We start from the raw sequence: 25,559 nt of genomic DNA on the forward strand, positions 1-25,559 counted from the left end.
ATGCATGAAAATATCAGTGTTTCATGGTATAGTCTGTAGACTATTGTCCTATAGCCACCAAATTGCATGAAAATATCAGTGTTTCATGGTATATTCTGTAGACTATAGTCCTATAGCCACCAAATTGCATGAAAATATCAGTGTTTCATGATATAGTCTGTAGACTATAGTCCTATACCCATGCATGAAAATATCAGTGTTTCATGGTATAGTCTGTAGACTATAGTCCTATACCCATGCATGAAAATATCAGTGTTTCATGGTATAGTCTGTAGACTATTGTCCTATAGCCACCAAATTGCATGAAAATATCAGTGTTTCATGGTTTAGTCTGTAGACTATAGTCCTATAGCCACCAAATTACATGAAAATATCAGTGTTTCATGGTTTAGTCTGTAGACTATAGTCCTATACCCATGCATGAAAATATCAGTGTTTCATGGTATAGTCTGTAGACTATTGTCCTATACCCATGCATGAAAATATCAGTGTTTCATGGTATAGTCTGTAGACTATAGTCCTATAGCCACCAAATTGCATGAAAATATCAGTGTTTCATGGTATAGTCTGTAGACTATAGTCCTATACCCATGCATGAAAATATCAGTGTTTCATGGTATAGTCTGTAGACTATAGTCCTATAGCCACCAAATTACATGAAAATATCAGCGTTTCATGGTATAGTCTGTAGACTATAGTCCTATAGCCACCAAATTGCATGAAAATATCAGTGTTTCATGGTATATTCTGTAGACTATAGTCCTATAGCCACCAAATTGCATGAAAATATCAGTGTTTCATGATATAGTCTGTAGACTATAGTCCTATACCCATGCATGAAAATATCAGTGTTTCATGGTATAGTCTGTAGACTATAGTCCTATACCCATGCATGAAAATATCAGTGTTTCATGGTATAGTCTGTAGACTATAGTCCTATAGCTACCAAATTACATGAAAATATCAGCGTTTCATGGTATAGTCTGTAGACTATAGTCCTATAGCCACCAAATTGCATGAAAATATCAGTGTTTCATGGTATATTCTGTAGACTATAGTCCTATAGCCACCAAATTACATGAAAATATCAGCGTTTCATGGTATAGAGTCTATAGACTATATTCCTATAGCCACCAAATTGAATGAAATTGCTCGTGTAAAAAACAGATAGTAGTTTATAGTCAAACAACTGTATATCTAGAATTCTATATAGCGTTGGCATTATTATTTATAGAGATAAGAAACACCTCGTGACTGATAAGGACTGGCGAGTTTAAAACAAGGACAGTCTTCACCGATAACCTCAGTCATCCGGGAAACGTCAGCAAGATAACGTCTTTGCAAAGTAAGATATTGATCACTTAGTTGATATTATTATTATTATTATTATTATTATTATTATTACGAGCTAAACTACAACCCTAGTTGGGAAAGCAGGAGGCTATAAGCCCAAGGGCTTCAACAGGGAAAATAGCCCAGCAGGCTCTAATTTAATGTTATTATTTTTAGTATATTTTATTTTGATTGTATATTATTTTTCTTTTAGTTTTTTCATTTCCTTGTTTCCTTTCCTCACTGGGCTATTTTTCCTTGTTGGAGCCCTTGGTCTTATACCATCTTGCTTTTCCAAATAGTGCTATAGCTTAGCAAGTAATAATAATAATAATAATAATAATAATAATAATAATAATAATAATAATAATAATAATAATAATAGGGAAAATAGCTGTGTTGAAAGGAAATAAATAAATAATTCTAATGTTATCTACTAACGTCTCGATATGATAATGGGAATTATTAAAGAATTATGGATCTCGGTGTGGTTTAGAGGCCTAAAGGTTTAAAGGCCACTCGTGAATGGCAGAGGCAAGGGACAAGGACATTTCCCTATCAAGCAGGACAATGCCCTAATTGATCAGCTTCCACCCTTACTTCATCCAAGCTACGACCAGGAAGGGCCAGGTAATGGCTGCTGATGACTCAGTAGATAGACCTTTAGTCTCTCCCAAACCCACCATCTTTAGCACACAGGAATGGTAAGGTTGCAGCGACCAAAGAAACTAATAAGTCTGAGAGGGTTTCGAACCCCAGTGTGGCGTACACCCGCCAGGGACGTTACCACATCGGCCATCACGACCTTAAAATACTAATACTAATTTGGAATTAATTACTCTTTGGGGGAACAGTTTCAATTTTCCATATATTGTAGGCCTACGCTTAGTAAAGTTTCTGACTTCTACCTATGATCAGAATTTGGCATTTACACACGAATGTTTTTATGTTGACCAGGCTGACATGAGTCTTTTTATTGTTTATCTATGACATATCTGTTTTTGACGTTGTTACTGTTTTTAGAATGATTTACTGTTAATTTATTCTCGTCATGTATTTATTTCCTTATTTCCTTTCATCACTGGGCTATTTTTCCCTGTTGGAACCCTTGGGCTTATAGCATCTTGCTTTTCCGACTAGGGTTGTAGCTTGGCTAATAATAATAATGATAATAATAATAATCTCTCAATCTTTTTTTATTTTCAAAAGTAATTACAAATGAAGTTTTTTTGGAAGTTGAATCGATGAGCCTATTTTTATTCATGATATCAGAATGTCCTTTTGGTTATGAAAATGTGAACATTTCATTAGCTCTAAACTAACAGTCATATTTGATTTTTTTAAAGTATTCGTCATAGGTGACTGCGTTTAACAATTGCTTTCTCCAATAAATAGTATTCATTTTGGTGCAGTTATTTCTTTGATTTTGTTTTCATTTGGTTTTGTTCTACATTAATAGGCGGTTCGACAGACAAGTGTTTGAAGTGATGTTCGAACGTGTGAACCAGGTATTTTGTTGTCGAACGCGTTCGTTGAATGGTTTGAAGGAAGTCTATCCTCGCCTGACTTTGGTGGGCGGGGCTTCATTATCCACAAACCTTATGCATTTGTGACTGATTCCACCTCTTCGAACCGTTTGACAAGCAGGTTCGACAACCGGGTTCGATGACCCATTTGACGGCTTAAACCCCGCTTTAAACTATATTTTCGTCAGCATTCCTTGAAAAGTCATGCTTGGGAAAGTTTACATTCTTATCAGTTATCAGGGAGTCTTCCACTTGACCTCTCTCTCTCTCTCTCTCTCTCTCTCTCTCTCTCTCTCTCTCTCTCTCTCTCTCTCTCTCTCTCTCTCTCTCTCTCCCTACGGTCGCCTTTCTCCATAGATTTCACATTTAGATTTTATTGCCTTCTAACAGAGGATGCCTTTGATATATAGCATTGGAGAGGGCTCATCATGCAACCGACGATGGGAAATGAGCGTCAAGAATACTATCTCTTTATATAGATTCAAATGGTAGTTTTATCTCTGATAGGAAAGCCACGTCACTGATAATGTATAACAACACAGTAATGATGATTAGTCTTATAAGTTTTTGTCATTTCCGTTGTGAAAGAAAAATGGGTTTAATCTGTAGTATTTTTCCCTATTGGAGCCCTTGGGCTTATAGCATCTTGCTTTTCCAACTAGGGTTGTAGCTTGGTTACTACTACTACTACTACTACTACTACTACTACTACTAATAATAATAATAATAATAATAATGGTGGTGTGGCAGCATACAATGAAATTCAAAAGTCTACCGACACTTTCTCACTTCGTGAGCCTAACGCTCACTCTACACTGGAAAGGGTTGTGGTGGCCGATGTAGTAAAGTCCCTGACAGGTGAACGCCAGCCTGGGACTCGAGTCCCGCTCAAACTCGTTAGTTCCTCTGGTCGCTGCAACCTCACTATCCTTCTGAACTAAGGATGGGGGGTTTGAGGGAGCCTATGGCTCTATCTGCCGAGTAATGAGCAGCCATTGCTTGGCCCTTCTTGGTCCTAGCTTGGGTGGAGAGGGGGCTTGGACGCTGATCATATGTGTATATGGTCATTCTCTAGGGCATTGTCCTGCTCGATAGGGAAATGTCACTGTCCCTTGCTCCTGCAATTCATGAGTGGCCTCTAAACAGAAAAGGTGATTGTCCTTCCATGTTCACGGACAATTGAATTTGACTGTACATTTGACGAGTCATTAATGGTACGACTCACTTGACCTATACCTGTATGTTCTCTGTCTTATGTTCAATATCTACGTATTCATTTGTAGGTTGAACATTTACAAAATTCACACATAGTTGAACATTTACGTAATGTTCAGAGTAGCATAGTGAAGATTATGCTTTTGACAGCGCAAGCTGGTAGTCACGCCTGACATTGTGGTGTCTTTGATTATTTGCCATTGTATAATGAAACTTTTTTTTCAGGTTGGGTGGTTGAGGTAACAAAATGACAGTATTAGAAAAGATGATGATAATGATGATGATGATAATAGCTGTAATTTTGAGTAAAACAGCGGCCTATGAAGAAGAGATTTCCATTGTGAAAGAAGAATGGGAGCTTTTCAAGGTATGTAAGTGAAAATTAATTATAATAAAGCATAAACCTTTAATTAAAATACACTTATACCTACTGACAAACTACAAAAATCACCCATATTTAAACATATTCTAATTTTGTGTATTTAAAGAGAACATCTGAATTCATAATACTTCTAATATATCTCACGTCCTACTCAACAGATCCAGCACAACAAAAGTTATGGCGGCATCGTGGAAGAACAGTTCAGGATGAAGATGTTTCTGGAGAACAAACTGAAAGTCATTGAGCACAACAAACTCTTTGCTCAGAATAAAACTTCTTACTCGATGAAGATAAATCACATGAGTGATATGGCAAGTTTTTTTTTTTTTTTTTTACATTTTAAGGATGGGAAGTAATGTACACATGTGCTCGATTGTTTGTGTGTTCTGGATATATATATATCTATATATATATATATATATATATATATATATATATATATATATATATATATATATATTTATATATATATATATATATATATATATATATATATATATATATATATATATATAATGTATGTGCATGTTTGTATATTTATATATTTAATAAACATTAACATGAACACTATGTATCTATATTGTACATATGCGTGTATATATATATATATATATATATATATATATATATATATATATATATATATATACATATATATATATATGATAAATTTTGCACATTTTTACGTGTTTTTTATATTCAAATAAGCCATATATATTTTTGATACATTAATGTCTGGATTCTCTTAACGACCTCGGGATCAGAGCCCCAGGCGAAATCACACAAAGACAAGAGCTTGGCTCCGGCCGGGAATCGAACCCTGGTCGGCAAGCTTGTATAGACAGTGACTAAGCCACTTGGCCACGAAGAAAGATAAAAGTCAATGACAATTCCTCTGTACTTATACCTGTCGAATTCAGGTATTTTGTACTTAGAATTGAAATCAACCCATCTTCACCATCGTAGCTAATTGGTAGTTTGTTACTTGGCATTCAATTAATGATAAATTTTGCACATTTTTACGTGTTTTTCATATTCAAATAAGCCATATATATTTTTGATACATTAATGTCTGGATTCTCTTAACGACCTCGGGATCAGAGCCCCAAGCGAAATCACACAAAGACAAGAGCTTGGCTCCGGCCGGGAATCGAACCCTGGTCGGCAAGCTTGTATAGACAGTGACTAAGCCACTTGGCCACGAAGAAAGATAAAAGTCAATGACAATTCTTCTGTACTTATACCTGTCGAATTCAGGTATTTTGTACTTAGAATTGAAATCAACCCATCTTCACCATCGTAGCTAATTGGTAGTTTGTTACTTGGCATTCAATTAAGGATAAATTTTGCACATTTTTACGTGTTTTTCATATTCAAATAAGCCATATATATTTTTGATACATTAATGTGTGGATTCTCTTAACGACCTCGGGATCAGACCCCAGGCGAAATCACACAAAGACAAGAGCTTGTGACCAGCCGGGAGTCGAACCCTTCTTCGTGGCCAAGTGGTAAGTCACTGTCTATACAAGCTTCCCGGACCAAGATTCGACTTCCGGCCAGTCACAAGCTCTTGTCTTTGTGTGATTTCGCCTGGGGCTCTGATCCCGAGGTCGTTAAGAGAATCCAGACATTAATGTATCAAAAATGTATGGCTTATTTGAATAGGAAAATCACGTCTAAATCTCCAAAATTTATCATATTTATATATATATATATATATATATATATATATATATATATATATATATATATATATATATATATATATATATATAGTAGTAGTAACATTATATATATATACATATATATATATATGTATATATATATATATATATATATATATATATATATATATATATATATATATATATATATATATATATAATGTTACTACTACTACTACTACTACTACTACTACTACTACTACTGTGAAAGACCTAAGGGTTTCGCCCTTACCAAAGGGCTCATCAGGTGGGTTTGGCCATCTCATTTTTGCAGGTTTGGTTCCCACGACCCTCTTCCCCTCCTTTCTTTCTTTTTATATTTTTCTGCTTTTCTGTTTTTTTTTATTTGGGGGGGGATTTTTTTTTAACTTTTAGTTTTTTTTTTCTAGTTTTTTCTGGATTTTTTAATTTTTTGGATTTTTTTGGATTTTTAAAATTTTTAAGTTTTTTTTTTTTGGATATTTATACCATTTTTAATAATTTTTTTATCATTTATTTTTAGATTTTTTAGCCTTTACAATTTTTTTGAATTTACAAGTTTTTTTTTTTTTTTTCCTCAGTAGAGGAACTCTCTTGGGCCATCCTATAAGGACTTGACTGCATAGTAGAAAAAGCCGAGCTAGTTCCCTCTGCATAGCCGGTCTTCTAGGTTATTCCCCCAGAACCACCCGAAGGTTAGTGTCCGAAAGAATAGACCTATATATCCGACCTTTTGTTCACCTGACGAAGCCCCTGTACGACCCCACCAGGGAACACAGCATACTAGAAGCAGCTCAGCTATTCCTTTCTGCAAAGCCAGCCTTGTAAGCTGGTCCAAGCATCCTCCAAGCAAGACGCGTCAGATTTACACCCTCCTTCTGTTCCTCTGGAACTGATTCCTGGGAATGTGCATCTTGGGCTGTTTTTCAACATGTTGCTTCTTTCGGTGCTTGGCCTTTGTGTCCTTCTTGCCGGTCTTCTTAGGTCCTGGATTTTGTCTTTTAGGCTTTTGACGACCCTGGAATCCTCTGCGGGGCATTCCTTTAGCACGATCTTGTTTCGGCAGATGATGACCTTTGCCTTTGCAGGATCCGCCTTTGGTTTCCTCATCCTCTTTTTCTGTATCTTCATCCACTTCTGAATCTGTATTTTGTTCCGATTCTTCCTTATCGTCTGAATCTTCATCCTCTTCCTCGGATTCTTCTTCATCCTCCGATTCTTCTTCGTCTGAGTCTTCTTCCTCTGACTCTTCCTCTTCCTCTGATTCTTCTTCTTCCTCTTCTTCTTCCTCTTCTGATTCTTCCCCTGATTCTGATTCTTCCTCTGATTCCTCATCACTTATTGAATCTTTAGTATTTTGTTCCGATTCTTCCTCTTCCTCTGATTCTTCCTCTTCCTCTGATTCTTCTTCCTCTTCCTCTACTTCTGATTCTTCATCCTCTTCCTCTGATTCTTCCATTTCATCAGGCAAGAAACGAAATCGGTTTTGTACGGAAATGTCAGAAAATTCTTCCTCCATTTCGCTCTCAGAAGAATCCGAATTTTCCTCCTCTTCTGAATCTTCATTATTTTGTACCAATTCCTCCTCATCATCTGAATCTTCATTAATTTGTTCTGATTCTTCCTCTTCCTCTGATTCTTCCTCTTCCTCTGATTCTTCCTCTTCCTCTGGTTCTTCTTCCTCTTCCTCTACTTCTGATTCTTCATCCTCTTCCTCTGATTCTTCCATTTCATCAGGCAAGAAACGAAATCGGTTTTGTACGGAAATGCCCGAAAATTCTTCCTCCATTTCGCTCTCAGAAGAATCCGAATTTTCCTCCTCTTCTGAATCTTCATTATTTTGTACCAATTCCTCCTCATCATCTGAATCTTCATTAATTTGTTCTGATTCTTCCTCTTCCTCTGATTCTTCCTCTTCCCCTGATTCTTCTTCCTCTTCCTCTACTTCTGATTCTTCATCCTCTTCCTCTGATTCTTCTATTTCATCAGGCAAGAAACTAGATCTGTTTTGGACGGAAATGCCCAAAAAGTCTTTCCCCATTTCGCTCTCAGAAGAATCCGAGTTTTCCTTCTCTTCTGAATCTTCAGTATTTTGAACTGATTCTTCCTCATTTTCTGAATCTTCATCCGCTTCCACTGACTCTCCCATTTCGTCAGGCAAGAAACTAAATTGGTTTTGAACGGATGAGCCCAAAATGTCTTCCTCCTTTACGCTCTCGGAAGAATCCGAATTTTCGTCTTTTTCTGAAGATTCTTCAATTACTATTTCCACAGTTTCATTATCTTCTTCTGGTTCATTATCCTCTGCTGCTTCCCTAATTTCTACTTCATTATTTTCTTGCAATTCTTCACCTTCTTCTTCACTATACGTGTCTTCCAATTCGATCTCCAAAGAGTCATTTTCTTCTGTCTTCTCCTCTGATCCATAAGCGTCACAGGTTTCTTCAATATCGTTAGCTTCCTCTTGTTGGGCATTTGATCTTTTTTCTTCTTTCTTAGAAGACATAACACTCATCGCAATGATTGCTCCTCCAAGGAAAAGACAACCCGCAGCACCTGCCAACATGAGGTTACTAACGGCTCCATTTTCGAGTATACAGAAAGGTTTTTCTGTATTCAAATCCGGAAGCAGTCTTGGTAGTATCGAATAGGATTTCAGCTTTTCGTTGAATTGGTCGATTTGAGTCTTCAATCCAGTTGCGGTCATTTCGCATTGTTCAGCTTCTTCAAAGGCGTTCTTTATCCTTCCAAAAAATGGTAAGAAATTTATCGCTCTTCGTAGAAGTGAAGTCTGCGAGCCATTAGTTCCAACTCCTCCTCCAAAGCAGTTCTCCAAGCGCGGCACCTCTGGTAGAATCCACGAGAATAGCTTGAAGGTCCAAGATTCTTGGAAAGTGTTCAACTTCCCGTTAAGATATAACAGATAATCCTCACAATGAGAGTTTCGTTCCTGAAGAACTCTCACTCCGTGAGCCAAGTTGAGTCCTCCGAAAAGGGCTCCGACGATTAACAAAAACATTCCAAAGCTGGTTGTAAGCACTTTTGATATTGTGGGATGCATTCTCAAAGTATATACCGACTTCTTCATCTCGTATTAGCTATATTTTGAAAAAAATCGATAGATGACAAGGAGACGGCTCCGAAAGACTTTGAAGACATGAAGTCTCTTTCTGAGTCTGGGAGCAGGGTTTTGAAGACATGTTGAAGAGCCAAATATCTTCAGCATCTCTTCATTTGCACACGAAAACTAACACAGAGATACTGAAGACATCTAGACCTTTAAAACGGGTTGAAACGAGTTCCCGAAAGAAATTTCACGTCTTCAAAATCTTTCGGAGCCGTCTGCCTCTCTCTCTCTCTCTCTCCTCTCTCTCTCCTCTCTCTCTCTCTCTCTCTCTCTCTCTCTCTCTCTCTCTCTCTCTCTCTTGTTTTTGCACGTTCATTATTCATTCCATATGTTAAAATCAGTATCTCTCTCTCTCTCTCTCTCTCTCTCTCTCTCTCTCTCTCTCTCTCTCTCTCTCTCTCTCTCTCTCTCAATTAATATTTCTTTCCTTTGCTCTTAGATTGCTTAGAAGTTACTTACTTTTCTTTATATAAAAGCGTCTCTCTCTCTCTCTCTCTCTCTCTCTCTCTCTCTCTCTCTCTCTCTCTCTCTCTCTCTCTCTCTCTCAATTAATATTTCTTGCCTTTGCTCTTAGATTGCTTAGAAGTTACTTACTTTTCTTTATATAAAAACGTCTCTCTCTCTCTCTCTCTCTCTCTCTCTCTCTCTCTCTCTCTCTCTCTCTCTCTCTCTCTCTCTCTCTCTCTCTCTGTGTATATATATAAAAATTTATATATATATATATATATATATATATATATATATATATATATATATATATATATATATATATATATATATATATATATATATATATATATATATATATATATATATATATTTATATATACATACATATATATATTTTTATATATTTATGTATCTATATGTATATATATATTTGTATATATATATATATATATATATATATATATATATATATATATATATATATATATATATATATATATATATATATATATATATATATCATAATCATTATCCGTAGACAATCTTCTGCAGAAATTAAACCTCAGACATGCCCGTCCACTCGCGTTTGTTTATGGTCTTTTTATGCATTTTTCTTTTATAGCTCGTCAATCCATTGTCTTCTCTTCATTCCCCTTTAGATATGTATGTACTGTATATATAACGTGTATATGCCTCTCTCTCTCTCTCTCTCTCTCTCTCTCTCTCTCTCTCTCGCGCTTTAGGCTCCTTGACGTTTGGCGTTGTGATACTTTTATCCTACATTTGCATAATAATCCTCTCTCTCTCTCTCTCTCTCTCTCTCTCTCTCTCTCTCTCTCTCTCTCTCTCTCTCTCTCTCTCTCTCTCTCTCTCTCTCTCTCTCTCGTACTGTCTTGTGAATCTATTTTGACATCCATTTTATTCCAAATGATTTTTCATGGAATGAATATATAGAATGAAGGTAATGTATTACATTAATAATTAATGTATTGTAATAGATATTCAATTATTGCATTATAATGTATTGTAAATACAAAGGAGACTTTGTTGTGAATATATTGTTAATATGCAGCGATTGTGGAGGTTATTGTATTGAATGGGGGTTACTCTACTAAAGCGAGTTGAAGTGAAGAGGAGGGTATTGTATGTTACAGTGTCTGCAGAAAAGAGGGTATTGTATGATACAGTGTCTGCTAAAAAGAGGGTATTTTATGATACAGTGTCTGCAAAAAAGGAGGGTATTGTATGATACAGTGCCTACTAAAAAGAGGGTATTGTATGATACAGTGTCTGCAAAAAAGAGGGTATTGTATGATACAGTGTCGGCAAAAAAGAGGGTATTGTATGATACAGTGTCTGCAAAAAAGAGGGTATTGTATGATACAGTGTCTTCAAAAAAGAGGATATTGTATGATACAGTGACTGTAAAAGAGGAGTGTATTGTTTGATGCAGTGTCTGCAAAAAAGGAGGGTATTGTATGATACAGTCTCAGCAAAAAAGAGGGTATTGTATGATACAGTATCTGTAAAAAAAGAGGGTATTGCATGATACAGTGCCTGCAAAAAAGAGGATATTGTATGATAAAGCGCCTGCAAAAAAAAAGTGTATTGTATGATACAGCGCCTGCAAGAAGTGTATTATATGATACAGCGCCTGCAAAAAAGAGGGTATTGTATTAGTGTCTGAAAAACGTTTTTGCAATACTTGGGGAGAAAAAGTGCAGGGCAGTCTTTATAGCACAGGACGTCATTTTCAGCTGGAATATAATTATACCGAAAAAAAAATTACCATTAATATTCAATTATCACCATTCAAGCCTAATTAAAAAAAAAAATTGAGAGCAATTTTAAAAGCATAACAAAACGCATTGTATTTTTAAAAACTAAATTTTGATTAGCGGTGAAGGCACAATGCTTTATTAGTGATGATAATTATAGGATTTGAATCTAGGTTAAAATGAAAACTTATTCATCATAATTTGTAGACTAGAATGAATAAAAGGTTTATGAATGTTTTATTAGACGAATGAGACGAATACCATGTTCTATCCATGACATTCTTTCAGGAACCATGTCTCGGTCATATTTCTTTTTTTTGGGGGGGTTACCTTGACCATATGTTTCTTTCCCATCGTAATTCTTTCCTTCTCTACCTTGACGGCTAAGAACTTCAGAAAAGAGTGTATTGTATGATACCAATTAGCTACGATGGTAAAGATGGGTTGATTTCAATTCTAAGTACAAAATACCTGAATTCGACAGGTATAAGTACAGAGGAATTGTCATTGACTTTTATCTTTCTTCGTGGCCAAGTGGCTTAGTCACTGTCTATACAAGCTTGCCGACCAGGGTTCGATTCCCGGCCGGAGCCAAGCTCTTGTCTTTATGTGATTTCGCCTGGGGCTCTGATCCCGAGGTCGTTAAGAGAATCCAGACATTAATGTATCAAAAATATATATGGCTTATTTGAATATGAAAAACACGTAAAAATGTGCAAAATTTATCATTAATTGAATGCCAAGTAACAAACTACCAATTAGCTACGATGGTGAAGATGGGTTGATTTCAATTCTAAGTACAAAATACCTGAATTCGACAGGTATAAGTACAGAAGAATTGTCATTGACTTTTATCTTTCTTCGTGGCCAAGTGGCTTAGTCACTGTCTATACAAGCTTGCCGACCAGGGTTTGATTCCCGGCCGGAGCCAAGCTCTTGTCTTTGTGTGATTTCGCCTGGGGCTCTGATCCCGAGGTCGTTAAGAGAATCCAGACATTAATGTATCAAAAATATATATGGCTTATTTGAATATGAAAAACACGTAAAAATGTGCAAAATTTATCATTAATTGAATGCCAAGTAACAAACTACCAATTAGCTACGATGGTGAAGATGGGTTGATTTCAATTCTAAGTACAAAATACCTGAATTTGACAGGTATAAGTACAGAAGAATTGTCATTGACTTTTATCTTTCTTCGTGGCCAAGTGGCTTAGTCACTGTCTATACAAGCTTGCCGACCAGGGTTCGATTCCCGGCCGGAGCCAAGCTCTTGTCTTTGTGTGATTTCGCCTGGGGCTCTGATCCCGAGGTCGTTAAGAGAATCCAGACATTAATGTATCAAAAATATATATGGCTTATTTGAATATGAAAAACATGTAAAAATGTGCAAAATTTATCATTAATTGAATGCCAAGTAACAAACTACCAATTAGCTACGATGGTGAAGATGGGTTGATTTCAATTCTAAGTACAAAATACCTGAATTCGACAGGTATAAGTACAGAAGAATTGTCATTGACTTTTATCTTTCTTCATGGCCAAGTGGCTTAGTCACTGTCTATACAAGCTTGCCGACCAGGGTTCGATTCCCGGCCGGAGCCAAGCTCTTGTCTTTGTGTGATTTCGCCTGGGGCTCTGATCCCCGAGGTCGTTAAGAGAATCCAGACATTAATGTATCAAAAATATATATGGCTTATTCGAATATGAAAAACACGTAAAAATGTGCAAAATTTATCATTAATTGAATGCCAAGTAACAAACTACCAATTAGCTACGATGGTGAAGATGGGTTGATTTCAATTTTAAGTACAAAATACCTGAATTCGACAGGTATAAGTACAGAAGAATTGTCATTGACTTTTATCTTTCTTCGTGGCCAAGTGGCTTAGTCACTGTCTATACAAGCTTGCCGACCAGGGTTCGATTCCCGGCCGGAGCCAAGCTCTTGTCTTTGAGTGATTTCGCCTGGGGCTCTGATCCCGAGGTCGTTAAGAGAATCCAGACATTAATGTATCAAAAATATATATGGCTTATTTGAATATGAAAAACACGTAAAAATGTGCAAAATTTATCATTAATTGAATGCCAAGTAACAAACTACCAATTAGCTACGATGGTGAAGATGGGTTGATTTCAATTCTAAGTACAAAATACCTGAATTCGACAGGTATAAGTACAGAAGAATTGTCATTGACTTTCATCTTTCTTCGTGGCCAAGTGGCTTAGTCACTGTCTATACAAGCTTGCCGACCAGGGTTCGATTCCTGGCCGGAGCCAAGCTCTTGTCTTTGTGTGATTTCGCCTGGGGCTCTGATCCCGAGGTCGTTAAGAGAATCCAGACATTAATGTATCAAAAATATATATGGCTTATTTGAATATGAAAAACACGTAAAAATGTGCAAAATTTATCATTAATTGAATGCCAAGTAACAAACTACCAATTAGCTACGATGGTGAAGATGGGTTGATTTCAATTCTAAGTACAAAATACCTGAATTCGACAGGTATAAGTACAGAAGAATTGTCATTGACTTTTATCTTTCTTCGTGGCCAAGTGGCTTAGTCACTGTCTATACAAGCTTGCCGACTAGGGTTCGATTCCCGGCCGGAGCCAAGCTCTTGTCTTTGTGTGATTTCGCCTGGGGCTCTGATCCCGAGGTCGTTAAGAGAATCCAGACATTAATGTATCAAAAATATATATGGCTTATTTGAATATGAAAAACACGTAAAAATGTGCAAAATTTATCATTAATTGAATGCCAAGTAACAAACTACCAATTAGCTACGATGGTGAAGATGTGTTGATTTCAATTCTAAGTACAAAATACCTGAATTCGACAGGTATAAGTACAGAAGAATTGTCATTGACTTTTATCTTTCTTCGAGGCCAAGTGGCTTAGTCACTGTCTATACAAGCTTGCCGACCAGGGTTCGATTCCCGGCCGGAGCCAAGCTCTTGTCTTTGTGTGATTTCGCCTGGGGCTCTGATCCCGAGGTCGTTAAGAGAATCCAGACATTAATGTATCAAAAATATATATGGCTTATTTGAATATGAAAAACACGTAAAAATGTGCAAAATTTATCATTAATTGAATGCCAAGTAACAAACTACCAATTAATTACGATGGTGAAGATGGGTTGATTTCAATTCTAAGTACAAAATACCTGAATTCGACAGGTATAAGTACAGAAGAATTGTCATTGACTTTTATCTTTCTTCGTGGCCAAGTGGCTTAGTCACTGTCTATACAAGCTTGCTGACCAGGGTTCGATTCCCAGCCGGAGCCAAGCTCTTGTCTGTGTGTGATTTCGCCTGGGGCTCTGATCCCGAGGTCGTTAAGAGAATCCAGACATTAATGTATCAAAAATATTTATGGCTTATTTGAATATGAAAAACACGTAAAAATGTGCAAAATTTATCATTAATTGAATGCCAAGTAACAAACTACCAATTAGCTACGATGGTGAAGATGGGTTGATTTCAATTCTAAGTACAAAATACCTGAATTTGACAGGTATAAGTACAGAAGAATTGTCATTGACTTTTATCTTTCTTCGTGGCCAAGTGGCTTAGTCACTGTCTATACAAGCTTGCCGACCAGGGTTCGATTTCCGGCCGGAGCCAAGCTCTTGTCTTTGTGTGATTTCGCCTGGGGCTCTGATCCCGAGGTCGTTAAGAGAATCCAGACATTAATGTATCAAAAATATATATGGCTTATTTGAATATGAAAAACACGTAAAAATGTGCAAAATTTATCATTAATTGAATGCCAAGTAACAAACTACCAATTAGCTACGATGGTGAAGATGGGTTGATTTCAATTCTAAGTACAAAATACCTGAATTCGACAGGTATAAGTACAGAAGAATTGTCATTGACTTTTATCTTTCTTCGTGGCCAAGTGGCTTAGTCACTGTCTATACAAGCTTGCCGACTAGGGTTCGATTCCCGGCCGGAGCCAAGCTCTTGTCTTTGTGTGATTTCGCCTGGGGCTCTGATCCCGAGGTCGTTAAGAGAATCCAGACATTAATGTATCAAAAATATATATGGCTTATTTGAATATGAAAAACACGTAAAAATGTGCAAAATTTATCATTAATTGAATGCCAAGTAACAAACTACCAATTAGCTACGATGGTGAAGATGTGTTGATTTCAATTCTAAGTACAAAATACCTGAATTCGACAGGTATAAGTACAGAAGAATTGTCATTGACTTTTATCTTTCTTCGAGGCCAAGTGGCTTAGTCACTGTCTATACAAGCTTGCCGACCAGGGTTCGATTCCCGGCCGGAGCCAAGCTCTTGTCTTTGTGTGATTTCGCCTGGGGCTCTGATCCCGAGGTCGTTAAGAGAATCCAGACATTAATGTATCAAAAATATATATGGCTTATTTGAATATGAAAAACACGTAAAAATGTGCAAAATTTATCATTAATTGAATGCCAAGTAACAAACTACCAATTAATTACGATGGTGAAGATGGGTTGATTTCAATTCTAAGTACAAAATACCTGAATTCGACAGGTATAAGTACAGAAGAATTGTCATTGACTTTTATCTTTCTTCGTGGCCAAGTGGCTTAGTCACTGTCTATACAAGCTTGCTGACCAGGGTTCGATTCCCGGCCGGAGCCAAGCTCTTGTCTGTGTGTGATTTCGCCTGGGGCTCTGATCCCGAGGTCGTTAAGAGAATCCAGACATTAATGTATCAAAAATATATATGGCTTATTTGAATATGAAAAACACGTAAAAATGTGCAAAATTTATCATTAATTGAATGCCAAGTAACAAACTACCAATTAGCTACGATGGTGAAGATGGGTTGATTTCAATTCTAAGTACAAAATACCTGAATTTGACAGGTATAAGTACAGAAGAATTGTCATTGACTTTTATCTTTTTTCGTGGCCAAGTGGCTTAGTCACTGTCTATACAAGCTTGCCGACCAGGGTTCGATTCCCGGCCGGAGCCGAGCTCTTGTCTTTGTGTGATTTCGCCTGGGGCTCTGATCCCGAGGTCGTTAAGAGAATCCAGACATTAATGTATCAAAAATATATATGGCTTATTTGAATATGAAAAACACGTAAAAATGTGCAAAATTTATCATTAATTGAATGCCAAGTAACAAACTACCAATTAGCTACGATGGTGAAGATGGGTTGATTTCAATTCTAAGTACAGAATACCTGAATTCGACAGGTATAAGTACAGAAGAATTGTCATTGACTTTTATCTTTCTTCGTGGCCAAGTGGCTTAGTCACTGTCTATACAAGCTTGCCGACCAGGGTTCGATTCCCGGCCGGAGCCAAGCTCTTGTCTTTGGGTGATTTCGCCTGGGGCTCTGATCCCGAGGTCGTTAAGAGAATCCAGACATTAATGTATCAAAAATATATATGGCTTATTTGAATATGAAAAACACGTAAAAATGTGCAAAATTTATCATTAATTGAATGCCAAGTAACAAACTACCAATTAGCTACGATGGTGAAGATGGGTTGATTTCAATTCTAAGTACAAAATACCTGAATTCGACAGGTATAAGTACAGAAGAATTGTCATTGACTTTTATCTTTCTTCGTGGCCAAGTGGCTTAGTCACTGTCTATACAAGCTTGCCGACCAGGGTTCGATTCCCGGCCGGAGCCAAGCTCTTGTCTTTGTGTGATATCACCTGGGGCTCTGATCCCGAGGTCGTTAAGAGAATCCAGACATTAATGTATCAAAAATATATATGGCTTATTTGAATATGAAAAACACGTAAAAATGTGCAAAATTTATCATTAATTGAATGCCAAGTAACAAACTACCAATTAGCTACGATGGTGAAGATGGGTTGATTTCAATTCTAAGTACAAAATACCTGAATTTGACAGGTATAAGTACAGAAGAATTGTCATTGATTTTTATCTTTCTTCGTGGCTAAGTGGCTTAGTCACTGTCTATTCAAGCTTGCCGACCAGGGTTCGATTCCCGGCCGGAGCCAAGCTCTTGTCTGTGTGTGATTTCGCCTGGGGCTCTGATCCCGAGGTCGTTAAGAGAATCCAGACATTAATGTATCAAAAATATATATGGCTTATTTGAATATATATATATATATATATATATATATATATATATATATATATATATATATATATATATATATATATATATATATATATATATATATAGATACATATGTATATAGTTATATATAGATACATATATATACATACCGTCATATATATATATATATATATTTATATATATATATATATATATATATATATATATATATATATATATATATATATATATATATACATACATACATACATACATACATACATACACTCACACTCCCAAACATAGTTTACCTTCCGTATGTCTGCAATACGTATTTTTGTGCTCATCACGTGTCAGCTTCCGTGATCTCTACAAACACACACACACGCATATACAGTATATATATATATATATATATATATATATATATATATATATATATATATATATATATATATATATATATATAATTATATATACGTATGTATGTATATATAGATGTGTGTGTATGTATGTATGTATGTAGGTATGTGTGCACGTGATTCTATGTACGTAATTATGCATATGAATAGAGTAAATTTGTACATACATGCATATATTACGTATCTGAATTGTGTAATCATTACGTGACAGTAATTCCTAGTAATGTTCAGGACTTGTATATCTGTAATTTTTTAGATAAAATTTGCTTGAGGGTACACTCGGGCACACTATTCCATTGTATTTATCTTCCTCTTGTTTTTATAAAATATTTATAGTTAGTTTATGTAGGAAATATTTATTTTTATATTGTTACTGTTCTTAAATATTTTATTTTTCCTTGTTTCGTTTCCTCACTGGGCTTTTTTCCCTGTTGGGGCCCCTGTGGTTATAGCATCCTGCTTTTCCAACTAGGGTTGTAGCTTAGCAATTAATGCTAATAAAAATAGTAATATGTTTGATTCTTTCAAATTTTAAATCGTTCGATTTCCGTTGAGTTTGTCACAATATTTAATGTCGTTCAAAGTTTTGTTGTGTTTCATATTCGAAAAGATTATTTTGATGTTTTTAAATTTTTACTTTAATGATAACTCCATGTACAAACCCAATCCTTTTTTTTTGCTATAATTGAAAATATCGAAATTTTTATCGATAATATTCCCATGGCAAAAAAAAAAAAAAAAAAAAAACGTATACAGTATATATTAATTTTTTTGCTCTTACCCTTTCAATCCCTTCATATTTTCTCTAATTCACAACATATTCAGAGTTTCTCTCACATTCTGTAAAACAATACCCGAAATATTAGGAAGGAAAGGAAAATATAAATAAATGAAGGAAACAAGCAAAGGGAAATAATTATAATGATCTTGGTGAACAAAAATTTGAAATTTGAAACAATATCTTAAGCTGGGCACACAATGTGAGAAATTAATGTTTGACAGATTTGAAAGTGAAATAAGAAGAATGGCAGGCGTAGTAATAATTACGGAGGTGATAAGAGTGTCACGACTGAGATGGTGTGGCCATGTGTTGAGGATGGGTGGTAGGGAAGGTATGAGGAGGGCTTGAGAGAAACCTATTAGGGGGACAAGATCGGGAGGTAGACAGATAATTAGATGGCGAGACATGGTGAAGGATGATATGGAGAGAAGAGATTTGGTGGAAGAGGATGCCTGTGATAGAAGGCATTGGAGAGGGTGCAGCAGGCAACCGACCCCTTAATGTAGTGATAATGGTGGGAAAGAAGAAGCGATTTGGTGGAAGGGGAGGCCTGTGATTGTAGGCATTGGAGAGGGTGCAGCAGGCAACCGACTCCTTAATGTAGGGATACCGGTGCGAAAGACAAAGTATATACAATATAAATTCATAACTTGTTTATTTTTTTTTTCAGCTGCCTGAAGAGATAGTGGAAACCATGTACGGGTTACGGCCCGAGATGAACGAGACCCTTGGGTCGACTTTCATCCCTCCAGACGATGACATTTCCCTCCCCAGCACCGTCGACTGGAGACTGAAGGGCATCGTCACCCCTGTCAAGAATCAAGGGCCCTGTGGCTCCTGCTGGGCATTCTCTGCGGTAAGATTTATCGTCATTATTATTATAATTTTCTCTCTATCACAGTCTTTCGAATGGGTCGTATTTTTAGTGTAGGGTTCCAGGTTGCATCCTGCCTCCTTAGGATTCCATCTCTTTTCTTATTATGTGCGCTGTTTCTAAGATCACACTCTCCTGCATGAGTCCTGGAGCTACTTCAGCCTCTAGTTTTTCTAGATTCCTTTTAAGGGTTCTTTGGGTCGTGCATAGTGCTCGTATGATTAAGGGTACAATTTCCACTGGCATATTCCATATCCTTCCTATTTCTATTTTCAGGTCTTAATACTTTATTATTATTATTATTATTATTATTGTTGGTTGCATCGGAGAAGCCGCCTGTCTCATATGTCTTGAGCCGCGGTGAAAACGGTGTAGGCCAAGTGTGTGTGCGTGACCGTTGCAAAGCCACGACCACCCAAAACAATATACCCAGCTACTGGCATTCTGTCGTTTCCTCCACCCTTCTTCATCTCTTTCTCACCATCATCATCATCATCACCACCACCAAGTCCTGAGGCGACAGCACCGTGGGTGAAGGGGGCAGGCCTGGATAGCTGGAAGCCCTTAGCCCACGACTGCACTCAGGCGGCAAGTCTAAGATTCAGTCGCTCTCTGGTGACGGTGCCGTGACACCAGAGTTCGGCAGCTGGACCCGTGACTGGGCTGGTCTATTGAGGACACCGCAGCCCACCCCACATGGGGAGGCCCCTAGAAAAGGTGGGGTAAACATCGGACACGGCAAACCCGTCTGGTCAGCTCACCCCGGCTGGCGGACATACCACTAATGCGGTCGAAACAACAAGAAAAAAATATTAACCTTAGGTGCGTGGAACATCCGCACCCTCCAAGACGTGACGAACACCAACCGCCCGGAACGACGTACAGCCCTCGTCTGCAAGGAGCTAGCCCGCGTCAATGTTGATGTGGCGGCTCTTAGTGAGACCAGACTACCCGAAGAGGGCAACATCAGGGAAGCTGGAACAGGCTACACCATCTGCTGGAAAGGCAAGGCCCTAGAGGAGCCTCGCATCCACGGTGTCGGCTTCGCCATCTGTTCCCAGCTAGTGCAGCAGCACAACCTCGCTCCCAAGGCCATCAGTGAGCGCCTGATGACTGTCCGCATCCCCATCACGCGGGACAGACACCTCACCCTGATCTCTGTCTACGCCCCGACTATGACCTCAACCGATGATGACAAAGCTGCCTTCTACACCCAGCTCGACCGCACCATCCAGGCAGTGCCCGCCAATGACAAGCTTGTTGTGCTTGGCGACTTTAATGCCCGAGTAGGCAAAGACCATCGCCTGTGGGAGGGAATCATCGGCCGCCATGGCATTGGAAATTGCAACACCAATGGCCAACTCCTACTGGGTCTGTGTGCAGATCACCAACTTGTGGTAACCAACACCATCTTCCAGTTACCAAAACAACAAAAGACCACATGGATACACCCACGGTCTAAACACTGGCACACCCTGGACTACGTCCTGACCAGAGCCAGAGACCGAGGAGACGTCCGCATCACCCGATCCATGCCCGGAGCGGACGACTGCTGGACGGACCACAGACTCCTCATCTCCTGACTCTCCATGACGACCCTACGACCACCCAGAAGGGCACCTGACAGCGTACCACACCAACGCTTTGATTGTAGTAAGCTCCGCAACCCACAGGTGGCACAGAACTACAAGGAGGCCTGTGAACAACACCTCGCAGACCCTGTCGGTCAGGCCACTGTTGAGCACCACTGGACCACCCTCAGAAACGCCATGGCCCGTGCCGTGGAGGAAACACTAGGCTACACCACCAAGAAACGGCAGGATTGGTTTGATGAGAATGATGCTACCATCTCTCTTCTCATTGAAACCAAACGACAAGCACGCCTGACTTTTGAAAACCAACCAACAGCAGCTAACAAATGTGCTCACAACGTGGCTGAAGCTGGTTGCCAAAGAGGGATCCGTGAAGCCCAGAACACCTGGTGGCAAAGAAAAGCTGCAGAAATACAGAGTTTCGCTGACCAACGTGACCTGCGCAGCTTCTATGCAGCAACAAAGGAAATATTTGGTCCCACACGGTCATCAGTGGGCAGCCTGAAGGACGCGGATGGGGCCACGACCATCACTGACAGCAAGGGCATCCTGGCCAGGTGGAGGTCTCACTTTGAGAACCTCCTCAATGACCAAGCAGACACCCCAGACGATCTCCTGCGAATGATCCCGCAGCATCCCGTCCGTCACTGGATGGCACTACCACCCTCCATCCATGACTTCAACAAGGCCCTGCAGTGCATGAAGCCCGGCAAAGCCCTAGGGCCAGACAACATCCCGTTGGAGCTCCTCACTCACGGTGGCCCCGGTTTGAGGAACCGTTTGATGCTCCTTATACTGAAAATAGGGGAGACCAAGACCCTCCCCAGTGACTTCCGCGATGCAAACATCGTTACCATCTTCAAGAAGGGAGACAGGGAGAACTGTAACAACTACCGGGGAATATCACTACTAAGCATCGCGAGTAAGATTTTCGCTCGGATCCTACTTGACCGCCTCCTTATTCTCGCAGAAGACGTCCTGCCAGAGTCCCAGTGCGGCTTTCGACCTTCCCGCGGGACCATAGACATGATCTTCTGTGCGCGACAACTACAAGAGAAGAGCCTTGAACAACAACAGCCCATAATGTTCATCTTCTGGGATTTGAAAAAGCCGTTCGACAAAGTACCTCGACCTGCCATGTGGGCTTTCCTCAAAAGATATGGCTGCCCACCCGATTTTGTCAAGCTGGTGCGTGCCCTCCATGACGGAATGGTTGGGAGAGTCTGCCACCAGAACTCTCTTTCAGACCCATTCCCCATCAACGGCGGCCTGAAGCAGGGCTGTCTTCTGGCCCCAACGTGTTTCTCGCTATACACCGCAGCAATGCTCAACGAGATTCCCCCAGACACACCCTCAGTCGAAATACGTTTCCGCATGGATGGAGGCACTTTCAACCTCGCCAGACTCCATGCCAGAACCAAGACCACCTTGTGTGCGAGAACTGCAGTATGCTGACGACAATGCCACCCCAGGTCAGACGGCAGAGGACCTGCAGTCGTTAGCTGATGCATACAACTCTGCCTACGAACGTTTTGGGATGCAAGTCAACACAGATAAAACCAAGACCCTCGTCCAACATCCACCAGGACTGATGCTCCCAAACTTCAATACCACAGTGAATGACCAACCGTTAGAACAGGTGGACCAGTTCTCCTACCTAGGGAGCATCCTAACATCAGCTCCCACAAGCAAAAAGGACGTGGAGAACAGGATCAGGGCAGCCCACTCCGCCTTTGGCCAACTCAACTGCCGCGTATTTAACAACCACGCACTGACAATGACCACCAAAATAATGGTGTTCAGGGCAGTAGTCCTCTCCACGCTCCTGTATGCATGTTAAACATGGACGCTATATAGAAACTATATTAAAAACCTAGAACGCTTCCAACAAATGAAACTGAGGCAGATCTTGAAAATCCCCTGGGAGAGCCACACCACCAACATTGAAGTCTTAGAACGTGCCTCGCTGACCAGCGTGGAGGCCACCATCACCCACCACCGCCTCCGCTGGATAGGACACGTGCATAGGATGGATCCATCTAGGCTCCCAAAGAAAATATTCTACGGAGAACTGACCCAGGGCACCAGACCACGAGGAGCCCCGAAAATGCGCTATAAAGATCAACTAAAGCGCACCCTGGCTCTAACTGACATCGATCCTTCCTCATGGGAAGAAACAGCCAGGGACAGGAAAACCTGGAGGAGTACAGTACACCATGGCACCGTGGACTTCGAGGAGAGGAGGAGACAAAATGAGGAGGCTAGGAGGAGAAGAAGGAGAGAGCGATTAGAACAGCCCCGCCCACCACCTACCCTCCCTTGTGAACACTGTCCGCGACTCTTCCACCACAGTCTAGGACTTACAGCCACATCAGACACAAGCACCCACCCCATAGATAGGAGGCTGATGGCTAACGACAGAACCCAATACTCGGACATGAGTGGGCGCCGACGACGATTATTATTATTTTTTTTTTCTTTTTTTCTTGAAGTTCATTCTCGAGTTATGGCTGTATCCCAAAATTTAACCAGTTCAAGTTGTACAGGCAGCAGCTACAGCGAAGACGATTCTACAAAGTTTGGCAGAGTTTATTATTATTATTATTATTATTATTATTATTATTATCATTATTATTATTATTATTATTGTCTATTAACATCATCATCACCACCACCACCAGTTAGTAGTAATGAAAAATTTTTATGAAGTAACCATTCTTTACATAATTTAAAATCTTTTTTTTTCTATCAGAAATTAATTTTAACTCCAGTGAAATATTACTACGTGGAAAGTAATAACATTTTTGCTTCTATTTTTACTATTTCAGTGAGTAGAATTCAGATCAAATGAAGAACTTGAACCTAAAATATTAATATTAATGAAATTCTTTGTGAATGAAAAACTTTGATATAATGTCGTGTAACGGGATTGAAAGCTTCAGCATATCCTCAACACTCAAACTCCTGCCTATCAATAATTTCTATGGTTGTTGTAACCCATTGTAAACTTCTCTGTCTCCCAATCTGTTGGACTGGAGTTCGAGCCCCGCTCAAGCTCGATAGTTTCTAGATATGTCTGCAACCTCACCATCCTTGTGATGGGATGTGTTGTGGGAGCTGAGTCATCGGCAGAGCTATTGCCTGGTTCTCCCTGGTGTAGTTTGATGGAACCCCTCTTCATCAAGAGACTTTCCTACAAGTTTTGCTAATATCTGATTGAGATGTACTAGAAACTATCTATTTACCAAGACACTTCCCTTAAATCCGGGGTGAAGGGGGGGGGGGTTAGCCGACATAAAAAAAAAGGAACAAAGGGGACGTTTCCTCTCTTCGCTCCTCTCAGCCTGACGAGGGATTCAACGGAGTGTGTCAGGTACTGCTAGGGTGCCCCCACACTGTAAAGATTTTATATCTAGATTGCCCCAAACGGCAAAGTGTTCAAACTTTGTGTTTAGGCAATTTAGATAAAACTTACTTTCAAGTTTTCCAAGTATATATCTCATTCCTTGCTGATCAGTTATTATTATTATTATTATTATTATTATTATTAGCCTAGCTACACCCCTATTTGGAAAAGCAAGATGCTATAAACCCAAGGGCTCTAATAGGGAAAAATAGCCCAGTGAGGAAAGGAAATAAGAAAAAAAGTAGATGAGAACAACTTAACAATAAATCATTCTAAAACAGTAACAATGTCAAAACAGATATATCCTATATAAACTATTAACAATGTCAAAAACATATATATCTTATATAAACTATAAAAAGACTCATGTCAGCCTGGTCAACATAAAAACATTTGCTCCAACTTTGAACTTTTGAAGTTCTACTGATTCATAGGGCATTATCCTGTTCCTTACCTCACCCATTCATGTGGGACTTTTAAACCACAGGTAGGTTCCCTGGAGGGCCAGCACGCTCGCAAGATGCGTCACCTGATAAGCCTTTCGGAGCAGAATCTAGTTGACTGCTGTCGTTACTGCGCCGGCTGTAATGGCGGCCTGATGTCGTCAGCCTACAGATGCATTTTGGAGGAAGGTGGCATTGAGAGCGAGTTTGATTACGCTTACGTGGCTCAGGTACGTAGTATTACCATTGATATTATTACTATTGTAATGAAGCTGTAATAGATGTATGTAGTTAGAATGTAGCTATCAGTATGAACTGGTTATTTGATATATGTGTGTTACTTTTGGTGTCATTATTCGTTGATGCTGTTATTGAAATTTAAGCTTAGTCTAGATATGTTTTTTTTTTCACTGATATTTCATAAGTTTAATCTTGATTATTGTACATTGTGCTGAGATGGGATTTACGTAATATGT

General features: G+C 38.9%; 1 protein-coding gene across 2 annotated transcripts in view; it reads left to right on the plus strand.

The window, feature by feature from the left end:
- Nucleotides 1-1,234: 1,234 nt before the first annotated feature.
- LOC137638724 (cathepsin L-like) overlaps nucleotides 1,235-25,559 on the plus strand; it is a 33,460-nt gene continuing 9,135 nt past the window's right edge. For both annotated transcript variants that reach the window (XR_011044175.1, XM_068371051.1), the window contains exons 1-5: nucleotides 1,235-1,345; nucleotides 4,299-4,440; nucleotides 4,614-4,766; nucleotides 19,439-19,624; nucleotides 25,128-25,313. Coding sequence is in view for 1 of the 2 variants with exons in the window: in XM_068371051.1 (XP_068227152.1) it covers nucleotides 4,321-4,440; nucleotides 4,614-4,766; nucleotides 19,439-19,624; nucleotides 25,128-25,313 (645 nt within the window). In the remaining variant the exon portion in view is untranslated. The remainder of the gene's footprint in view (nucleotides 1,346-4,298; nucleotides 4,441-4,613; nucleotides 4,767-19,438; nucleotides 19,625-25,127; nucleotides 25,314-25,559) is intronic.

This window comes from Palaemon carinicauda, chromosome 3, assembly GCF_036898095.1.
Source record: "Palaemon carinicauda isolate YSFRI2023 chromosome 3, ASM3689809v2, whole genome shotgun sequence".
In the NCBI taxonomy this organism is placed as follows: Eukaryota; Metazoa; Arthropoda; class Malacostraca; order Decapoda; family Palaemonidae; genus Palaemon; species Palaemon carinicauda.